This window comes from Chamaea fasciata, unplaced genomic scaffold (genome assembly GCF_029207755.1).
Source record: "Chamaea fasciata isolate MVZ Bird 193981 ecotype frontalis unplaced genomic scaffold, bChaFas1.0.hap1 SCAF_1, whole genome shotgun sequence".
Taxonomy (NCBI): domain Eukaryota; kingdom Metazoa; phylum Chordata; class Aves; order Passeriformes; family Sylviidae; genus Chamaea; species Chamaea fasciata.
Window position 1 is genome coordinate 148,058,080 of NW_027094086.1, and position 23,578 is coordinate 148,081,657.

The 23,578-nt window shown below is 41.6% G+C and overlaps 1 protein-coding gene across 1 annotated transcript in view; it reads right to left on the reverse strand.

Moving 5' to 3' along the window:
• The window catches only part of SCN5A (sodium voltage-gated channel alpha subunit 5), a 175,155-nt gene that overhangs the window by 38,027 nt on the left and 113,550 nt on the right, over positions 1–23,578 (reverse strand). The window contains exons 17-20 of the mRNA XM_066201302.1: positions 20,916–21,062; positions 14,005–14,125; positions 4,768–4,922; positions 743–916 (exon numbers count right to left, since the gene is read on the reverse strand). Of these exons, the coding sequence (XP_066057399.1) occupies positions 743–916; positions 4,768–4,922; positions 14,005–14,125; positions 20,916–21,062 (597 nt within the window). The remainder of the gene's footprint in view (positions 1–742; positions 917–4,767; positions 4,923–14,004; positions 14,126–20,915; positions 21,063–23,578) is intronic.

A 23,578-nucleotide genomic window follows, 5' to 3' on the forward strand; every position in this document is an offset into this window, starting at 1 on the left:
AAACGTTAGACTTCATCTGGAGGACATGGCGTTGCTGACTTTTCCCAAATTTGGCAGATCCCACATCTATTCAAAGTGAATTTCTGGAGGAGCCAAATCTGGTACTAGCAACACTCTGGGGCATGAGCTTCCTTTTGTTCAGGCTTTTAAGGATTATCCTTAAATTAGGAAAAGCAAGCGTGGCAGTATTTCAATGATTTGGAATATTTTGCAATGTTTTGTAGTAGTGAAGACACTTTGCCAAGAGGACTTTTCACACCTTCTCCTGGACTCCTGCACTGGTAAATATTTGGGAGCAAGTACTGAACATCCTGTTACACACTGCTGGCAGCCTCGCCAGGGAGCTCCGCCAAGGACAGCTCCTCTAATCTGCTCAGAACCTGTGTGCCCAGGTCGTGTGCAGAGCAGGCCGAGGTAACTGGACCTTGTGCTGGCTGGGAGTGTGGAATGAGACGTTAAAAGCTGAAAGAAAGGGAGAGTTCCCGGGGTTGGGAAGGGGATGTGACTCAGATTAGCAGGGTGACACATCTACGTCACCACTAAAGGCGTTCCTGTTTGCTTTGGGTCCTGGGGATGCACAGTTACACACCCAAACCTCCTCTGAGCTTTGCCGAGGGTTGATGCCCAGAGTCAGAGGGACAACTGTCATTTCACAGGTGCAAAGCTGCCAAACCCAGCAGCCCTTTCCCACCCACTGCAAAATCCAACAGGAGAAGGGTTGTAGTTCCAAAATGATACTCACATCAACAATGAGGAAGTCCAGCCAGCACCAGGCGTTGGTGAAATACTTCTTGAAGCCATAAGCCACCCACTTCAGGAGCATCTCCAAGACAAAGATGTAAGTGAACACTTTGTCAGCATATTCCAGCATGGTTTTTATGTTTTTTCGATCTTCAAGGTAAATATCTTCAAAGGCCTGGAAGTACAAAGGATTGGTTAATAACTGAGCCATGTTGGAAAGCATGGGTGTTGCACTGCAGGTCATCATCAAATCAAATTTATTTATTTGATAAAATATCACGCACAGTCCGTGATTTCCGATATATTTTAACATTATAATTAAAAAAGAGTGTTCAGGCACAAACAGGACTGACCTTGACCTAAGAGATCTCTTCAGTTTTCCTCTACAAGGGACACAGGCTTGGCTCTCTCCAGCCTCAGCTGGCTGTACATCCTTTGAGTGCTGAAAGAACTTCTGCACCCTGAATTTAGAGTGTGAATCCATGAGCAGATTCCACCCCAAAATGCCCAGATTTATCCTGCCTCATCTCCTGTTGGCTATGCCAATGCTACCCAGGCACCTCAGATGTCCCAGGGCACAGGATGTCTATATTTAGGAGGCAAAATATGACCCTTGCATTTAGCCAAATAGATCTTATTGCTAATGATGACAAATTAGGTTATTAACCTGCCTGTGTTATGGAGTACTGGAGTTCCCTGGCTTCTGTTCAGCCATCACATTTCAGGTGGCTACAGCTCTCTGCCTCAAGAAATGCTCATTATTATTCACTTAGCAGAACAATAATGTTTGAAAGGTCAAGGTATCTATCTCCCCATCTCATCTGTCTCTCCGACTAATCTCATGCAGAGCAGTATAAAAAGAGTTTCAGTATCTGTATCAAATACGAGCAACTGAATAACCCCTTTAAAATATTTAAGATCTAAACCAATATACCTCCCAAAAGAAAGAAAATAAAGAAGTCTCATAATTTAGCCTTCACTTTATAGAGTAATTCAAATAAGAGGCATGATCCTGCTATCAGGTTTGCCCATATGCTGCCCATTTTGGGGCTTATTTGACAAATTATAGTCTGCTTCCTCAGCTACTTTTGCCACTGCTGTTACACAAGCTGCTCCCAAGTCCCTGTAACCTAGATGACCCAAGCTGTGACATATTACTCTCATCCCATCGTGTGACCCAGAGCACTTGGCAGTAAGAAACATAATTTGAGAGGGTCTGTGCTAATCATCTGAATTATCTGCATTTACATATTTCCAGATCTGTAGCTACTTTCTGAGAAGCTTCAAAAAGTTAGCAAACACCCAGTGCCTGGAGATACAAGAAGTGTGGTACTTGTCACTCAGGCAGTCACACTGCTCTTTTGCCTGCCAGGGAACAGTAATTAAAGTGACAAGAAAGCTTTGGCAGCCTGTGCCAAAGCTTGTCCATTTGTCCCCACACTTTGGGGTGACGTTTTCGCTGCAACCCTGTCTCCTATCTTGCCTTCAAAAATGATATTTCAAGGGTGTGAAAGAGCTGTTGGAGAAAGCCTGAAAACAATGCACAGATTGGAGTTTATCACTTCTCTTAGGGGCTCACTCACTTTGTCAGATGACTTGCTGTACTTTGCAATTACTGCAAAAATAACAACAAACCATTTAAAGTGATTTCTTCCTCTCCCTCCTTTGCTCTCCCTACTTTCTACTAACCTGTCCAAAAGTACATTGTGTTTTGTCTACTAAAAGCACACTGTGAGTCAGGAAGCAGCTTATTAAGGGATGAAAAATGTGCTACCTGGACACTTCTGTGCTTCTGGACAAGCTGTGGATATTACCCAAATGACAAAATTCTGGTGCTTTGCATTTTTTCATGGTGACAATGGATGAAACCTCTGCCATATAAAACATTAAGAAGAGGTTTTTGTTGTTGTTTTTTTTTTTTTTTTTTTCCCTGCTTTGCTTTGTGTGTTAAAAAAGAGTTAAGCAGTATACCTGCAGTGTTATCCAAAATTACTATTAAAAATAGGCTTCCAGTTTGGGTGCTTATGGCTTAAAATCTTAAGAAAGGTTTTTGGACCTTCTGCAGTAAGCTAAAGAGATATTTTGATGGTTTAACCACATACACAGACATATATTTGCTTAAAGGTATATATAGCTCTTCTCCCTTAACACCTTAGGATGTCCCAGGTATGCAGCCAGATGAGCTCAGATTTTGGAAGAGAGCAGCCCAGAATAACAGGAAAAAAATTTGTGTGTTGCCTCCAACATCTCCAGTCCAAATACTGAAGCACGGTGCTGATATGTGAGAAAATGCAGGATAATTTGCCCTTATACAGAACTGCATTGGCTAAATTGAAAGTCGCAAAAACTAAATGAATGCATGCAATTTAAATTAAATGAGCTTTATATTGCAGTCTTCAGTTATCTAAGGCACTTTTAATTACATATGTAAGGAAGTGTATTCATCTAAAGCATATTATAGCAAGCGACATTCCCCCTCTAAAATGTGTTCAAAAATTAACATTCTGATGCTCAAGCTGGTGCAAAAAACTGTCAGAATCCATTCATTTCAGCAAAGCTGTGACAATTTTCAGAAGCTTACTATTCACCCAAGTTCTTCAGCCTCTTCTTTTTCATAATAAAATGAACCCCCCTGGGGTGACATTTCAGCCCATCTCTGGTGGACCAGGAGAACAGTCCATTTCTTTCCATTTTTGCACCAACATTTATGTATTTCCACCTTCCTCTCTCCTTCAAAGACTTTCTTTGAGCTACATAAACCCAGTACTTCTGTGTTTTCCTCTTTTTTTTTAGGCCACTGATAATTTGTGTTGCTCTTCTCTGGAGTTTCTTCAATTAGCCCATGCCTTTCCCAAAGTGCAGTGCCCAGAGCTGAAGCCAGTGCTCCAGCTGAGGCCTCCTTGATGCCAACTGGAGTGGAAGAACAGGATAATTTATACAGCCTAGTGGGGTGTTGGGCTTCTGTGCAGGGCTGTGATGGAGTTTGTTGCCTGCTCCCTCTCCAGTTCTTTTTAGTGAACCTGCTCCCTTGCAGCCATCGTTCACCACACCTTGATTATTCCCAGTGAGGTGAAGCAGGCACCTTTCTAAGATGATGCTTAAGGCAGATTCACCCACTTGGCTGAAGTCAATCCTGACCTCTGGAAATGCATGGATAACCTGCCCAAACATGGAACTGCCTGCATATTTAATAAGTGTATGTCATACTCCATTGCAAAGGAGATGACCTGTGACCACCACACTAAAGCCTGGAGAACTCTTGATACACATCTCTGCTCTAGGTTAGGATAAAAACCTGGGAGAAATCCCACCAGTTCCTGACATGTAAAAGAGAAATATAAATGCATCCCTATGAAGAACACAGGGCTGAAAATGCACAGGGGATAATTCCAGAATGCAGTGGGTTCTCAGGAGGAGAGGATTCCCTATCGGAGTTCTGGGCAATGACCAACCAGTGTCCATATACACACATTCACCTGGACACAAACAGGACCTGTGCAGGGAAGGTACTGAGTGTTAACCTAAGGTGTATTCAAAACATGAATACAGGCATCCACTAGCTCCATGGGTAGCACTGATTCAGTGCCTTCTGTGTCTTTTATAATTTTGATTTTCCGGTTATAGAATGTGCTAAAAAAAAAAAAAAAAAAAAAGAGAAGAAAAGAAAACAACAAAGCCACCCCTGGAGCAAAATGCAAGCCTCCAGATGGGAACTCTCATGGAGAAGCAGCTATGGGATGTTGAAGCAGCAATGCTGGCAAACTTCCTCACACAGACTTCCTCAAGGATTTTCTTTTCAAAACATGTGCAAGTCAGAATTTTATGTCACAGCAGAAGAAAGTTCCCCACCATATGGTAAAGGCAGGTGAAATCAGAAAAGTTGACAACCCGTTTTAGCCCCAGGCTAAACGCTTTGCTTTGAGAAATGACCACTAAGGGTTCATAAGATCTTAGTGACAGCTGAACTGGAGAACACTGGAGACCCAAGTCCACTTTTAACCAGTTTGGAAATGCTGTCACATTTACCAGGGCTCCGCTGCTCAGCAGGATCATGAAGATGATGAATGTTTCAAACCAGTTGTGCTCCACGATTCTGTAGCAGGTCTTCCGCAGCCTCCACCAAATTTTGCCTGGAAATTTTGTGATGTCCACTGAACAGCATGGGAAGAACCGCACACAGACTGTAAGAAATAAAACAAAAACAAAGGAATTGTTAAAAAAGCCCATTTAATTCTAAAAGCTGCAATAAGAAGCTGCTAAAGAACATTTCTTTTAACAATAGACTGCTGCGCAGTGTCTCTCCTCCCTCTTGTTTCTCACAAAACCTCTCTGCTCTGCCTTCCATTTCCCTCTCTCACTCCTCTATTAAAAAACATTCAAAATCACTTTAAATGTGTCCCAGGGAGTTCTCCCAATGATTTTTGTGATACAGAATATATTGGCCATGAGTCACCAGTGCCCTAGGTCATTCAGAAAGTGTTAGCTGAGCTCAGGCAGCACTTCTGATCAGGACTAATAACTCTAGGAGGTTATTAGTGAGAGCTTCTACATCCTTTTGAATGGAGGAAGGTTATTTTCTTGCTAGTACAATACCACTGAAATTACTGATTAAAAGTGGCAATCTGATGAAAGAGAGATGATGAGAGGAGGTGCTACAGTGCAGATGGGACCAATGTGCTGAAGAGACTCAGGCAGCAAAAGCAGGAGCAGATTTTGATCTCTTGGACTCTCATTAGCTTAAATAAGGCATTAGAAAAATCTTGGAATTATAGTGAGGCAGTTAAATCCCCTTTGATGTCACAGAAATTTAGATATCTGCTCCATAGCAGGATCCCCAGTGATGCTTCGTAGCACTTTCTGACCCCAGTGACAAATAGTGTGTGATAGTTAAGTGCTCTGCTGGTAATGGGGCCCACACAAGGATTTCTGATAGGCAAGACCATGGCCATTTTTAGTTTCCTTAGCAACACTCATTTGTTATAGCAGAAAGATATTGTCATTGGTAACAGACAGATCCATCTCTTCCACTTCAAAAACACCACGTGCATTGCCTTGTGCTGGGCAAGAACTTAAAATGGTGTGAGAGGACCCTGGGAGCCAGGAATTGTCCTGGCCAGTCAGTCTTATGTCAGATAATCTGACTCAAAAGTCACATTTGTGATGAGAATGACCCTCAGAAACTATTTTATTTTCCAAAAGCAAGCTTCTTGCCCTAAATTTATTCCACATGTTGTATAAGGAGAGACTTAACTATGGAGGTTTATCAGCCTCATCATGAGAAAAAAAGCCACAAGCCAGCTGTTTCTATGGCTGGAAGGTGGCCAAGGTCACCAACACGTCTTGAAACACACAGTCACTGCTCAGAGAAGTGACAAGGCAGAATGCCTCACCACGGTGATGCAATGCAATGTTTTTGCAAGTAGAAATAACATTTAGTCGAGGCAGCTTGCGGAGGAAAGAGGGCGAGTGCCAAGGTTACAGGGAGAGCAGATGCTGCTAATTCAAGGTGGCGTAGCTGAGGCGCCTGAGCTGCCTGTGATATGGAAGGAGATCAAGTGCGGCTCCTGGGATGCCGGGATTCCCAAGCAGCTGGAAGTGGGGCTGTGCTGGCAACAGTTTCTGCCAGGAGGAAGAGAGCTGCTAAGTTTGCTGTGGTGCTCCTGGCATTTTCTGTGAGTTTTTATTATCCCAGGTCCCTCCTATGCAGCAGCAGAACTGTGGGATCTTTCATACAGGAACTACTCCCAGGACTTTTCCCCTCACGTTTCTGAGATTTTGGTTCTGTGTGGGCTCTTGCCTGTGCTAGGTTTTGGTGTGGGATTAAAAGGATAAAAGTAAACCATTTATGTAGAGGTAATCATAGCACGTAACAACTTGTTCTCCAAATGCCTGCACCACACAGACCCACAGCAGCTCCCAGTTTACCACTGTATTCTGGAACTCAGAGAAATTCTGGGCTCAGTTGAAATACACTAAATTGTTCAAACTTTTTTAGAAAGACCTAATACTGGGAGAAGATGGGAATGTAAGAACCAGCTCTCTGTCTCTTTGTAGGTCAGGTACCACTTCAGCAAAGGCAAGAATTATCCTTCTAAGCACTTCAATCCCAAACACTAAAGAATCAAGGCAAGTGATAAAAGGACATCATATTAGTCACTACTTTTTGCTAAAACCAGTACAATGCTCACAGCTGGCAGTGCATGTGGGTTTGGGTGTATTTTAGGAAGTAGGTACACAGAACAGACTTCACAGAGCAGCTTCTCTGCTGAGAGAGGCCCATCAGGAGAATCCCACCAGCACAACATGACCGAGAGCACTGTCAGCTGCATCTCCCAGCAGTGCTGCCAGAAAACTCTTGCACTCCTTCTCACCCCACAGCCCACATGGTCATCATCACCTTTCAGGAGTCTGGCTCACACTCTGTGCTTATAATTCAGGGAGACTGCCCACCTCATTGTCAGCCCAGCTTGGAATTAGGAAGATCAAAGGCCTGGGCTGAAATCCCTCACTTATCAAATGAATGGCTTAATGAGCAGGTTGTTCACTCTGTGTGGATTTTTCCTGTTAAGGAGAAATCCCCCTTTGTACTATAAGTAGCCACTGCTTGCAGTAGAATTAACTATCCTTGCATCTGCCTCCTTCCCAAAACCAATTCCAATATGGAAAAAAATCAGCATTTTTTCTTACATAAAACATTTATCCAGAAACGTTTTACTCTTTTCTCAGAAGTTGCTACCTGGATGGTTACTTGGCTTTTTAGTCTCTTAGATGAATGGTTAGTCCCAGCCAGCAACAGGCACAACATGCTCTGCCATGCTCCTAAAGAGTATAAATGCTCTGTAAATACTGTTGGAAAAGGTTAGGATCTCCCAGGAAGTGGTTTTCCCTACTGTAAGATAATTGGATGAATCATTCCCTGGAGGAGTTCCACTACACAGGGAGCCTACATGATTACCTGAGCCCAGGCACAGCTAAAATTAGGGATCACCTCCATATTAGAAACTAATGAGCAGGGCGCTGTGGGTTCCAAAGTCGCTTCGTTTGTGATGGGAAATACTTACAACATGGTTAAACCAGGTTATCACTGATTCAGTTGGTTTCCATCTGATAGTGTACAAGTACAGAGAGGTATTTTTAAAGACAGAAACTCAGCAACACTATTTTTTTTTAATACTCTTTGATTGCTTTCATGCAATTTCAATCTGAAAAAAGAGTCCTAGTTACTGACAGTAATACCTTGAAAAATCCAAAATAGCTTATCAGCTGAGTCACCCCAAAATCACAGTGCAATTAAATCCCATGCTTTTGATTGGGCCCATTTCAGGAATGTTTAGACCAGATTCTGCTACAATTGCTAATGTCAAGAAGCATTTCCGTGAATAATCATGCTGTCTGCAATTCTGATGAAATGCTGCTTTTAACTATTCACAAAGAGAAAAAAGAAAACTGACCCCAAACAGGTCTTTTGATGAATTAGTAGAAACCTGTTTCTATTTAAATTTTGTGATTTTCCTCCCTGACTGTTCTCTCATGCCTGTGCTTTTCTGGACTCTCTCCAATGCTGGCAGCCTACTGCTCTGGTCATCTTGACCTAAGCTTACGTGTTGAGTTAGAAACTTCACTTAACCAAACAGAAAAAGTTTACTTGACCTTGTTCTGTAGTCTAATGCAATGTTGGGGTTTTTTCCCCGTCATTTCTATGAAATCAAAATATCAAAATAATTTTGATGAGTCTAAGGCATGACCTGAAGAGGGTCTGAGCAATCCTAACTCCAGCTGTTTCTATAATAAGGCAGGTGGTCAGCAAAGCCCAGCTTTGGTGCACTTCTATCCATGAAGGAGACCATCCATTAACACCTTTTATCACAGCAAGTGCCACGGCACCAATAAAACCTCTGGCATTTCTTATGTCAGTTACTCATCTTGCCTGGTCAAACAGATTTGTGCTATCTCACTGAAATCAGTGCTGGGAGGGAATGGGTTGTGCAGAAGACTCTGGCTACCTTGTGATTTTGTCAGGGCTTAGCTTTACCACTGTAATTCATGTTGGGCTGCATTGTTTTTGACAGCAAACTGACACATTTCAACCATGGTCTGAAACACAGACCATCAGAACACAGAACAGCAGAAGAAGTCCCCCCAAAGGACTGAATTATTTACTGGTAAATCTGTGAAGCTCTTCTGAGCTGCATCTGCAGTCAAGTTGTCCAAGAACAATGTCTGTTTTCAATTGACACTCGGACATTTCATACCATTTCTCATAAAACAGAGGCCTATTTACCAAGAAACCTTTCCAAATGCATTAATACACCATGACATTATTTACTCTTTGGTTGTATTTCATAACAAGGGAAATAGTCCCTTCAGTCATTAGGGTGTCCTATAGCACAGTCAAAAACTGAAAATTAAAATATATCTTGAAAGAAAAAAAAAAACACGAAAGGAATTTAATATTCTGTGTAAATATTCCTTTCATTCCATATTCACATCTTCTAGCCTGGTGCACTCTAACCGTGGAGCTCTTAGACCTGATTGCATTACCTTGGTGCACTGAGAAAAAATATCTCTTTATAAATGTGGGAGTTATACTGCAAACCCTTCCTCCTCAATGCCTGACATCCAAGCCTATTCATTTTAGGCTTATCGGCAAAGAATTTACAAATCCACTGCTTGTTCGCACCAACACATGTATACATTTAAATTTTCATAAAATTATTATTTTTGCTTTGGATGGATTGGGCTGCTGCTTCTCTCAATAAACAAGGAACACCAATTAATTTCTTCCATTCTGTTGTCCAGCAAGTGTGGTACCTTGTGTTCAAACCACAGCAATTTTGTGAGCGCCTTTAAACAAGAGTTCTCAATTATTGGGACATTCATTTTTAGAACAAAACAGTATTTTTCTTAGCTTTGAACGCTGGTTACAGCATTGCTTGGTTTGATACAAAATACAGCTTCCTCAGCATGAACTCGAGCAGGCAGGCATTCATAATGTGGGATATATATATACATATATGCCAAGCTGGGTATCTAATGACCAGTCTAGCTACTCAGGCATGCACAAATAAGAGAGCAAACCCAACTGTACCCCCTTTGAAAGACCCCAACTCTCTCCCCATGCCGGAGGGAGCATGAACTCTTCTGATTTAACCCATTTCTTATCTTCTGGCCCAGCTACTAACTCCCTCATAGGGGTTGGAACTGGATTACCTTTAAGGTCCCTTGCAACTTGAACCATCCCATGGTTCTGTGATTGCACAGCTGGGTTTTGTAGTGTGAAAGAGAGATTTACCATTGCTGTCTCCAGCACTTAGGTACCTGAGACACATCATGACATCTGAGATTTTACTTGTGTGCTACAACTGGGGTCTGCCAAGAGGGCATCTGACAAAATCACAGCCAGGTGTTTTTACCCTTCCAAGGGCTTAACAAGGGTACATTTCTTGTTTATCTGCTGCTACTCTTCTCAACACACATCATCTAGGATGTCACAACAAATAGGAGTGTGATGCCTTGGAGTAAAGGCCCGGCCTACCACTGACGTCATCTGTGCTTTGAGTTAGGGGGTGGATGAGTTTTAAATCTAGAGGTCCTGTCCAACCTCTATTAATTTAATTCTGAATGCATGAAAGGGCTGTAAGAGTCTTATGATGCCTGAAAATTGTATACAACATAATGCCAGCATGCCGTTCCTGGTGGAAAAACACAGAGTATCTCAGGTATGACAGCCAGAGGGAAGTGATACTTTAAAACCTGTGTTCATTCCATGATTTTTTCCTAGGATGCCAATGAGCAGATTTTGTTGGGCTTGGCTTGGTTTTACTCAGCCTTTAAAAATCCTCTAGTGGCAGTCCCAGTAACTCTGTTCAAATTTATTCTGTTTCATGGTCTGTTTTTTCCTTCTCTTCCCTTTTTTGCTTCTGAAGAGCCATTATCCACAGTTGGGAAGGGCAGGACACAGATCCCACCACTAATCAGAGCAACCTCACTTGGGCACATGGAATTTTCCAGCTGACATTTGGGCATTTTGGGAGCAATGACGGCTCCTACCACGGTCACATGGAAAGATGGTTCTGGGCGCCCTCCGTGTCACGAGCTGCCGCCAACCACGCGCTGAGCAAGGTTTTCTCATTCTCTCATGACCCTCTGGTGATATTCCCTGGAAACCTCTGCCAGCGGGGAATTACGCCTAAGGGCTTGGTGGAATCTTTCTCCTATTAGGGTCTGGGAGAGAGGAGCGCGCTGCTCTCCCCTCCTCTCTGAGGGATCTCTTTGGATGACCTTCTGTGAGACACAGAAGATAATGTCCAATCAGGGAGTAAATTTTGCTGCAGAGAGCACATACCAATGGAGGTAACGGGACTGGAGTGTTGCAAGGCATCTGGAGGAAAAAGTACCCAAATAGCTGGCATTGGATAAATGTGCCTTTCCCATCAACTGGCAACCAGAAATGGTCTCTCCATTTCTGTCAGGTTTTTCCCAGCAATACTTGCTAGCTGCCAGGGCTGTGACCCTACCTTGGCTTCACATTTCCTGACCCAAGAATGTTCCCTGTTGACCCTAATCAAAGCTATTTTGAGATGATAACACATTAACAAGTCTCCCCAAGAAAAACGACCTATGGCTTATCTGGGTCACCCAACTCCGGGAAAACTGTGACCTCAGCAAACTTTCAGCAACTATTTCAAGAACATGCATTATCTTTGTTGCCTTTGTTATCTGAAAAAAAGGGGCCTGAATCTGGAACATATTTGTTCAGGACACAACCTATGCTGGATGTGTTTAGAAATGTCATAGTTTGAATTTAGATATCTGGTGAGCTAACACGGTAAGAAATTAACCCTTCCCCTCTCGCTCTTCTTTTTCACATAATCTCTTTCTTTCACAAATATTAACTTTCATACTCCCAAATATACCAAATACTGTTGTATCTCTTCATAAAAAGTCAGTAAAGGCAGCCCTAGATAAACCTTCATGCCCTTCTATATTTTCATTTTAGTAGTTTAAAGCCTTGTCATCTCAGCTAATTAAACTGTTGTTTGTTGACTTACTTGGTTGGCTTGCTAGACTGAAGTGACAGCTGCATGAGGTTTAATTGCAATAGTAAGTTTGGGCAAAAATATTGGAAATATTTAATAGCAGTTGATTACAGGAAAACACTTTGTTTCCCTGTATAAATTAAACCTAATGTTAATCTCGTTGCTGTAAGAATCATTTGTACTTTCAGTTTATGGCAATTTGACTTGAAATTTTATGAGCGGATAATCATGTTGTGTTTGTGCATTTTTGCCAAATCCATGAGCAATGTGATCACATTTAGCCCAAACAGTAAACTCTGAAAACTGTGCATGGATAATCTGTGCTGCACAGGAAAGGAGAGTAGATGTGTGGAGGAGGTTGTCACCTGCACCTGCAGGTGTCCCTGGACACCACGCACTGGGCTGAGGGCTGGGAGCAGGCTCTCCTTCAATTCCCATTTAGAGCTCAAGGCTCAGCTGGCTGCATCCTGGGAGAAAAGAAAATCACCTTGATTTGCACAGACACTGGTGAGGAACTAGGAGAGATTAGGAGTAAAAAAAAAAATGCAGGAACCAGGGTGCTCAGGAGGAAGGGTGCAGGAGCCAGAACCTAGGTGGATGTAATCCAAGGCAAACTTGGGGTTCAGCCCACAGTGCCTTTTTTTTCTGTATTTCTCTGCTGCCAGAATGATCAGCAGGCTCCAAAGCTGGTTAAATACTTCCAGTGATCCATCTAGAAGAGCCCTACTTGCTACTCTGCATCCCACTGACAGAACTGAGGAAGATCTGACACACTGGGTTGGTTCCATTGTAGTCCTGCTCCATGGAATTTCAGGCAGGTCTGCTTATTTTAAGACAGATCAAATTACAGGGTGCTCCTGCTCTTGGAAGGTGTTGTGTGATGTCTGCCCCGTTTCTTCTAAAAACTGGACGGTGGTCGTGACCAAACACAGTTTCAGAATTTGTAAACTGGCATCTGAGCAGCACTGATCTCACAGCACCGGCTTGTTTAAGTATCCATAACATAATCACTTTGCAGGGCACAACAGATATTGCTGCTCACTAGCTCCATTAAGAAATATATTGTGAAAGAATGAAAACACCAGACCTAATTCCTAAATATTATTGCATGGGCCTGAATAGTTACACCATGCTTTCTTCTGTCAACTGCATTAATTTTTGGCTACTGCTTTTAAGCAGAGCTGCCAAAAAAATGTTTGGATCCTAGGGACATTTGTAAGCCCTGCAGGGCTCCCTTACCTCATTCAATCATCTTTCTCACAGATATAGAGATGCACATTTTTGCTGACTTCAGGGGCATTCAGATACCCAGCAAATCATCTCTGTCTGATCCCATCTGAGCTGCACTGTTTTTGTTTATAATAATGCTTGAATTTTCAAGGGACTATTCTTACATTCAGCTAACCCTATTTTTCCCAACCGAGATTTAAAGGAAAACGAAGAATTTGACTGAAGTTATATTTGGAATAGAACTCACTCTGAGAAGAAATAACTTAGGATGTTATTTACTTTATATATTTATTTTAACATAGATTTTCTGACATAGCTGGGTTTTAAATCTGTGTTTTGGAGTCGGCTGGTGTTAAAATATTAATAAAATGATGGTGAGTTTCAGTATTAAAAGAGATGTGTAAGTGTGGTCTGTAGTTATATAAGATAATTATGTTAAATGCCCTTTACATAGCACTTCTCTGACCAGATGAAAGTTACTGAATGTGCTAATCTTGACACCCTTTTAAATAAATGCAAGAGAGTCTCTGAGACTCGTGAACCCTCCAGAGAGATTCTTTGAACTGTCTGGATACATTTAAACAACAGAAACATCCTGATCTGGTCAGTTCTTTACCAAATTTGATCATGCACAAATATTGGAAGGCAAAAATCTTCACTGGCCAAATGATAAAAATCAGCATTTAAAAAAACAAACAAAGAAACAAACAACACTTTATTTCACAAATTATGATTTTAAAAGTCTAAGACTTTAGAAGCTGCCGAGCATTTTAGAGCACACTTTTGGCTTATCTCGCCTTGGAAATCCAAAGTAATGACAACAAGGGATCTTGAGTGTGTGTTTGGAGCATTATAGTGTCTAAGAAACAAAGTGCACCCAGTGAAATACTACGGCAAGCAACCAGAGCAACATGGTGAGAAGGTCAGGAGATGTTCAGTAAGAGAAAAGGAGGTTTCTTGCCTCAGCATTGCAGTGAAACAGGCAGGCTCTTACCTTCAGGGAAGCAATCTTCAGGCTCCATCAGCTCCTCAGCAAACTCGGGAATCTGCTCCAGCAGCTCTGCAGGATTTGTCAAATCCACTGTGCTGCCTTCAGAAAGACTGATTTCATCAAGCTTGTTGTCAACAAGAGCAAAGATGAGGAAAACAAATTGATCAGTCACCCTGCAGGAAGTAGCTGAGTTATGATTCCACTAACCAACACCCCAGCTGAAGCCAACACAACAGAGACATTGCCATGCAATTCCCAAGGTACCACTCCTCGGTGACAGCTCTGCCTACCCTGAGACCACGGGCTGACCCATCAACAACAACAACTTAACACACAGAACTTACTTTTTGAAACAAAAGAGAAACAAAGCACAGAAAGAGAGTGAAGAGCCATTGAATATTAACCACAGAATCTCAGAATGATTTGGGTTGGAAGGGACCTTCAACATCATCCAGTTCCAGCCCCTCTGCCACGGGCAGGGACACCTTGCACTAGACCAGGTTGCTCTGGTTAATGGTAGGTGGAACCTTGGAATGATGGACTTCACCTGTTTGACATCCTGAAGGCTCATACCTCTGGGGTGGGGGGCGCCAGAAGTGGGACCTAACTCCTGAAATACTGAAGGATGAACTGGATGACCTGCCTTGGGTTACTGTCTTTTTGGGCCTCATTCCTGAAGTTCCTCACCCGCAGCTGCTGGGTGCAATCTGTGCGTGCTCAGTCAGGACCATGCTCTGCTCCTGCTGACAGCCTCTCCTCCAAGAGGAGCAGAAATCCCTGTTGCCAGCATCCAGCCACAGGAAGCCAAAGTACAAATATGTGAGAGGGCTCTTCCTCCTGTCTCAGCCTGTGCCTGACTGGTTCTCACCACATGACATGGCCCCCTGCCTTTCTGTCACACCTTTCTAATCTCCAGGTGATGTAAGAGGAGGGACACATGGCTTTTGGAAGTGTCTCAAGGGCTCTACCACTTGCCTGAAATATTTGACACCATCATCTTAGGTGCATTGTTTAAATTCAGCATTTCTCAGATCCTCCTCTGCAAAATGGGGCAAGAATATTCCCACTCCCTGAAGCATTGGTTGTCACATCTATTTAGAGCAGGAACTCTCAAGCAGATCTGGGTAAAAAAAAATAAATTCTGGGGAATATATTACTTTTAAAATCTGTATTGAAGGCTGAACTCATGATTAAAAGACATATGATACATGATTCAGTAAGTCACCCAAAAATGAAACAGAAATTTCATTTCAGGTTAAACTTTCCTTTTGCAGAATAAAGACACTTTCTTCACAAAAAATTAGGAAATGTTTCCCCCTTATTTTATTTTGCTAAGTAAAATAAAGGATTTCTATTTTGTATTCATCCAAAATTAAATTTTACTTGATCTACTTGTAAATTTTACAAGCTAATAGCTTGGCCACTAAAGTGAAAGACCTGATATTTTCCCAGCCCTGCTCACAGTTTGTTTCTGGTGTAACATTATCTGGTGTAAGTGGGCAATACCAAAGCTGGTATCTTCTACTGGTCATGGCAATGACAAATATCTCCAAGCAGGAGAGGTGGGTTATTTGTGAACTGGTTTACTCTGAGTTCCCACTTAAAAGTTTCTGTGCTTTATCTTGCACTACTATTGCCTTCATTTAAAAAAATGAGGGCAATAATACTTACCCACGCTTTTAAACAGCCTGTGAGATAGTTATATGAGAGATGGCACGTACAGATAAAGTATTATTTTCATAAGCATGATGGTGATGGAGTAAGAGACTAGGCACAGCTTTATATATTTATTATTAATGTGAAAATGGGCCCTCTGTTTTCCAGCATACACAGTCAATGCAAAATTTATAACTGAATTCAGAGAAATGCTGAACCTGGGGTAAAATGGGCAAGACTGAACATTCCAGCAGCGCTTGCAAGTGGGGGTGGAAGCTACTTGTTTGCAATTAGCTGCAGCATCCAGAAGGTCATAGTCTTGGCTAGGGTTTTTAATGCTCTACTCAAAAGATCTGCAAACAATTGAGAAGAGACCTTTAAAAGAGAGAGTCAGAACAGAAAGAACAGAAGAGGTCCAAGATATGGATAAAGCTTCTGAAAACTCATTTTCAGAGTGCAGCTGTCATATAGGGCCCATTTCCTGCAGACTCACAACTGTGTGTGATGGTGGATAAAAAAGTCATACCAAGTTTCAGCACAGTCAGAACTTTGTGATACTGTTCATTTGGGAATGCATTTAGTCATTATGTGTTCTGTTATGAAGATGTCAAAACAGATCACTGAAATAGTCCTAAATCATATGCAGCTGTAGGATGTAGAAAATAGGGGTTCCAATGAGAAGAGAAGCTTTGTTGTGCATAATTCTTACCAATAGCCAGAAATCAGAGAAAACTGTGAGAGCAATGTCAGCTCGATAACATTTTCAACTAGAGAGCTGGATTTAGCAGAGACAGGTTAGGAAATTCACAGAACGAAATACAATGAAATTATCATAGACTATTTAGTTATTTATCAGAACGAGTATCCAGGAAATATTAGAATCCATCAGTGACAAAGGAGGCAAGGAACATGCAAGGCAAACAGACAGGGTTTTCTTCTGAAAAGCCTTCAAACAAGAAGGAACAATGAAGGTGGATTCAGAAAGCAGTAAAGGTTTGAGGGTCTGAACAAGGACTAGAAAAAGGAACCAGATATATGAGAGAGAAGGAAAAGATTAGGGATGATTTTGGGAAGGAAGCAAAGGTTGCTCTTTGCCAGAAAGGTTAAAGGGATTAAGAAGGTTTTCATGAACTCAGGGAAGAGCCAGGGACACAAGAGCAAATGATGAGGGGAATGTAGCTAACCAAAATTCAGTTGTCTAAGAAAATAAACACTTCTTCAAATCATCCAGCAAGGGGATCAATAACAAGAAGGGGGTTAGCCTGTTAGAATTAATATAAATGTAAGTAGAGAAATATCTAGAAAGCCTATATATAGACACACACACCAACAGATCCAGGCAAGGCAGGCTGCAGAGCATAAAGGGATCCAATACACCCAGTTAACACATCATTAGCAATCAATAGTGAATGCTCATGGAAAACTGGAAATGGCCCAGGAGAGCAGCAATAAGTAAACACAACACTGAGCTGAGAGACGAGGAAAAGGGAATAATCATGGGAATCACAGATCACTAAACACTTGCTGTAGCCTGTGATTAAAGTGAATTAAATGAAGACGGAGAGGAGAGAAGGAGAGTGCATACTCGGAGTGAAATGTCATAGACATAAAAGCAGTGAGGTGGTTCTCCTGTGTGCTGAGAGAACTCTGCACAAACAGGGTGAAAAGAGGTCAAAAGAAGGTAAAAAGGACAAATACAGAATCTCCTTCTTTCCTGGAACAGGTGAGGCAACGGGATCTATCAGAGACCCCTTTGGAAGATCTTCCCCTGGTGCATCAATTCATGTTGCAGAAGGCAGTTTTTAAAGTGTTTGTTGGTGGAGTGACTGTTTTAAGTACCCAGACAGGGCTTCCACACCCACTGCTTGTGCCTGTAATAGCAGCAAATTGATCCGAAAGTGTTTTTCAGAAAGCCTTTAGCAGTGAGATGCTGAAATCTCATCGAAAGTTGATGTTTGCTCAAGGCTTAGCCCTCTTACCTCCCTTTTTGTCTGCCTCACCTCTGAAAATCAGAGCCTTAATCTATCAAATTGACATATGATATATAAACCTTAAGAAAACAGTTGGATGTCTGTTATAGAAAAGCCTACTTTTAAAATAAATTGTAATTGGCTCGGGTTCACCCATTGCTGTGCAGAGAAAAGCCATTCTAAGGACCCAAATATAGCACAAACTTTCTCTTCAGAGGAGGAAATCTGTGGGGATTAGGGTCAGCATTATCTTCACTAAAGATATAGAAGAGGTCCTGACCGATATAATCCCCATGTTAGCTGATAATATTAAATTGGAGAGAGTATTGAAATCGAGGAAGCAGAAGGGAAAAGAGACGAGAAACATGGAGGGAATATAGCAAAATGGGACGTGATTTTAAAAAAGTACAAATGGGCAAGTTACAGGAAAATTTCAGTGGACATTTTTGGAAACCTGGAAAATTAGACGTGATTTTGCAGTGGGATGTAACGATGTAGAAAACGATATGAAAGCATCATGTCTAGATAATGAGCTATTATTTCTTTTTTTATGGTTCTGTAGAAATTGTATTTGGAATATTGCGCTTGCTTCTTGGCAAAAAAACTCAGAAAAGGAACGGTTGAGGGAGTTGCAAAGAAAGAGGTAAAAAGAGTCAGATAAAGGGTACAGAGATATTAATTTATAAGAAATAATGAAAGGAAAGAACAATAGTGCATGACTTCAGGGGGTAAGCCCCAGACAACAGGAAGCAAGAAACAGTCTACTAAAGTAAGCAGTATTTATTCATATAGAGAGACTGATGAATAAAACTGGTAAAACACAGTGATGAAATGGCATTTTGAACAGGAAAAAAATGGTAAAAAAAGGTTGGTATTTAAGGAAATATACCCAGCCATGAGATATTTCTTTTCAGCAAGTGAATTATTCCTTTTGGTAAATGAAGAGATCTAAGTTGCTTGATCCATTTAAAGCCAGATTCCACAAAGTTGCACAAAGTATTTTATGGGTCAGCATTTTGGCAGAGAAAGCAACCAGTTTGTACTCTGAAGTCTTCTCCACCCGTGACACCAATGATTTTATTTCTATGGTGCCTTTCTGATGATTTATACTGAATGAATTTTTAATCATATAAAGTACCCTTTACTGACACCAACAGTGTTTTACTCAGAACACATCCAGAGTTTCCTGTTACTGACAATCGCTGAAAGCCCTCCCTCTCGGGCATACCAAATCTGTTACTCCCTTGCAGTTGTTGGCTTTTTTTGGCCAGTTGCAACTTCTTGGGACATTCATCAAAAAATATGACGAGCATGTCCTTGTGTGCCGGCACAGAGATTACTTCTGCATAAGGGGACCATGAGTATGTAATGTCCACACGAGATCTGGCCCTCCAAAATAGCATCCTTTGGGCTTCGCTCTTTTATGTTGGCATTCATAGCCTCGTGTGAACTTCCGTTTGATTTCAAGTCATCCCTGGATTCTTGCCATGTTCCTCCACCTCTTTCTAAGCAGCTGCAAATAGAATCAGTTATACTCTGCTGTAGAGAGGAGGCATTTGTGTCTCAGGACCCTTTGAAAGTTGAGGGAGGAAATGGGGATTATTTCTTTATCACGATGTTGCTGAATATATCGGGGCTAGAATGTTCCTGACTTATCATGACATTTTGTTGCAGCACTAAAGAAGGGCATAGTTTTCTGGCCTCCCTGTTAGGACCACAGGGTTCCTTTGTCTTGAAAAGACATTTAAACATGAAGGATACCTAATCCCCTGAGAGAAAAGTGCCTGGCACGGTCTTCTAATTCCTCCTAGTTATAATGCTTCTTTACATTGTTTGAAAGTTTTGTGTTTCTTTGCTAAATATACATACTTTTTTTTTTTTTTTTTCCTTGAGACCAGGATATCAAATATTTGAGTCTCCTTCCTCTAAATTCAGGATATTTTCTTTCTGAAGATGAATATGCCAAGAAGTTCTCAGGCAAGGATTGCCCTTTAAAGCAATGCTTCATGGTTGGAGGATTTCTGGTTCCTGTGAGTGGAATTTATCTCACCTAAGTGCTCCCTTTATGGTTAATGGAGAGAAATAGGCGCTTTGATGAGAACTGACCTAATGTAAATGCTGATTTCAGCTGAAAACACATTTACCTACCTACATTGTCTATACAGAGGCCTCAGATGACAAGTTCAGATGCAGATTGTCTACATTTACTTCAGTAAATTCCACCCCATACGACAACATGAATCAGCAGGCTTGGAGAAGGGGAACCCTGGCTCTGGGATGGGACTGTTTCCTCTTGTCCCGTCAAGATTTCTCCATGGGATTTCTCCTGCTGGGCACACACTTGCCAGCAGTTTTATAGTAGAACTGGGAGGGGTGTATTGTGTGTGAGTACTGTACCATCCTTTTCCTCCCATTAATTTGCCCCACACAACCAACCCTGGTTCCAATCTCAAGGAGCTGTGGAGTTCTCCAAACTCCCAGGACATCCCAAACTTCCATTTCTTGATTTCAAAGAGAGGAATCCATCACTCTCTACTACCAAAGGCAATTTTATGTCAACAAAATGCTAAATCTGAAGGGAAAGAACCCCCAAAAAGTCAGCAAGGAGGATACAGGCAATTACACAGCCTGGAGTCACTCAGTGTACAGTACAAACACATTCTTTTTGATATTTATGTTTATAAGGACGACATAATCCTACAACCTGAAAATAAATGTCAATGTGCACACATCAAGAAACAACTAATGAGCTGCAGTTTGGTCAAATCAGCTGAATAATAAAAAAGCTTGCGCTTTAGTTAGTACCTTCACATCAGCTACTTAAATTGTCACACCTTTCTTGGGCATGTGTTAACAGGAAAAGAAATGGTAATCTGTGACAGAGAGCAGATGCCCTCCACTGAACTCAACATTCAGGTCTGCCAAGTCAGCAGATGCCATTCCTAGAGCTGCTTTTCAGTGGGAAATCACCTACATATTTTTCTCCTAAAACCAGACAGTAACATTATAGATGATTTTGTAGTTGTTTTTGTTTTCCCCAAAAGCCTCTTACAATTCCATCTTAATTTAGAGTGCACACTTTACAAGCTTTCCAATTATTTTTATAACTACAAAATCCTCTCTCCTCTTTACTAAGACTGTAATACCTATTACACACTATTGCTTTCCTACCCCTTGACAAACATGTATTTTTACAAGCCATAAACCCCACATAAGCCAGTGGCATGCACTATGGAGCAGGTGCAATGAATTTCATGCAGTATCAGGTAGGAAAGTCGTTTGTGTTACCTCTTTTTGCCCTACTGGAGGTGGTGGCTCAGCCTTCAACTGCTTATCCACGTGCAACTCACTTAACTCTTCATAAATCTCAGAGTTCTGACTCCGGACGCCTGGGCTTTGGCATCGCTGCCCCCTCAGCTGCAGCTGCTTTTCCTGCTGGAAATAATCCTAGATGGGTTTATTTTCTTTTTCTTTGATAGCATGCTTATTTCTTAAGGAGAACTCTCCAGCTAGAAGAGAAAACAATCTGGACTATTCTCGTCAGGGGACGACATCTTAGGGAAAATGGCAAGAAACGAGATAACACAAGTTTATGTTGCAAATTTTGAGGTTTAGAAACTCAAATGTGCCAAGATACCTGGCTGTAGAAAATGGACATACAAATAGACCGACTTTTTTTTCTAAGCTCTTGTTGCTGAGGTGGAAAGAAATTCCCTTGCCATCTCCATTTTGAGCCTGGTTTTGAGACACAGACTTCCTCCCGTGACCTGAGGCGCAGAGAGAGGTGGCTGCCAAATAACCAAGGCGTGTACTTCGAAAATGCACAATCAGGTGGTGACACTCAATGTAGAAGCTGGAGAAAGACACGAGGGCAAAACCCAGTATTGTTCTACGAGTCTGCTCGAAACAGTGTGAAAAATCCCCACCCCCAGAGTAGAAAAGATACATATTGGAGGGGAAGAAAATGCAAAGTTCACTGGAAAAGATAAAAGATATCTGAAAATAGATACGGAAACACTGCAGGTAAACACTCAGATGTAAGAGGCTCCTATTCAGCAAAACACTTAAGGCTACTTTGCACCCACTGAAGCACACGGGGCTCAACCGCAGGCTGAAAGGAGAGCACACTCTGAAGCACTTCCCTGAAAGAGGATGGACTCTGGAAGCACAGCAATAGTTTTTTCTCTCAGTAAACACATTTGACTAGACCTAGTGCTTGCTGGTAGTATGCGTGGTGCCATTAAACCCAGCCGTCTCTTCCTGGGGTGGTGATTATTGCTGCTGAGCTCTCAAGAAGTTCTCCCAGGACTAATGGCAGGGGAAAGGATGTTTGCAGGGTCGGTCCCTCCCTCTGGAGGCCCAGGTTCTCTCTTTGTGTGTCTTTATTGATCCACCTAAGGTGGGGATTTCACTGAAAACTCCACAGCTCATCACAGCACTGCCACTGTTCATGCCATTACTAACGCAACTACTAATATATTAATAAAACCCCAGCCGGAATCAAAGGGCTGTGCTGAATTGCTTACAGAGGGACTTCCATGCTGAGAAAAAAATTACAAGCATAACTGGATTTCAATAGCAATTATTTAAACCTATTTATCTTTCACTTGTCCAGCTTTTTTTTTTTTTTTTTTTTTTTTTTTTTTTTTTTCCCCTCCCTTGGCTTGACTGACGTTCAGTGTTATTCAGGTATTAAGCAAATTTCCCTTCCCCAGGGAGCCCCAGACTACCTGCCTCAGTTTTAAAGCCACATCACCACAGGAAGTCCCTCAAGAGGTACCCGGAGAAGAAAAACACTTTATTTCAAATGTAACTATCTGAAAGACCAAATGACACAAAGGAAGCAGTTGGTTAAGCAAATTGCACTCTGTGTAAATACTTTCGGACTGTCAGGTTTGTACCAGTCTTTTCAAATGTCATTGTGTGTTTCTGGGAAATTAATTTAAAATCAAATTACTTGTTTCCTGCTTCAGAGGGCATGTGGTCTAAAATATATTCTAACTTTAATAAATCAAATTATGCATGTCCAAAACTATGCCCTCTGCATAGGAAGGTACTACATACAATTTCCAGTCACACGTTAGCACTGATCTTCATAGGCCAATAACTACTGAGTTACAGGTATGTCTCTGACAAAAAGTAACACTTTTTAAGGCTTTTCAGCAGTCTTAATCTTTGGAAATAGTGCAATATTCAGGAGAGAGGTCTGTGTGGAGGACACAGTACACACAACTAAGGCACTCAGCCATGAAATGTCCTTTTTTTCAATGCAATGTGCATACAACTTAGTACCAAGTAATCTTAATGGCATGATATTGGTTATAGCACTGGAACAACAGAAACAATTGTTCTATGTTGAAAGTGCAACACAATTTGAGGTGACATCTCAAGTTCATTTATGCAGAAAGGTTGTGTACTCAGATTCGTTAGAAACTGTGCACTGTAAGAGGACAGACCCTGTAACTCAGCTGATCTGATGAATATTCTAATTGATAAGCAAATTATTGTGTTAAGCTAGAGTCAAATGCCAAACTTACACTAATTCTATATGTACTTATCCCTCTGTGTGGTACCAGGACTTAGCAATGTTTCCCTAGAGACTAAACTGCAGGAAATGTGGACCTGGCTTCTTCCCAGAAACCACACTTGTACCAGGTATCCAATGAGTTAATGTTAATTAAAACTGATTAAATATATCCTGGCAAAATATTCAATGGGAGCATCAGGCACAGGTGTTCAGACAACAATTTTGTTCATCAACGTGTGTTTTCAGAGTTGTCCTCTACATTTATAAGCTGGGAGAAAATGAGTAAGAGAAATAGACTGTTCCAAAGAATCTGGTTGTGTAGACTGATCCCGAAAGGAGCATTAGGGAATCAACTGAGTTTTTGCAAGCAAGCAGTGACAGCCCTGGTGAACCATTCTCTTGAGATGTGACAGTCTCACCTCCA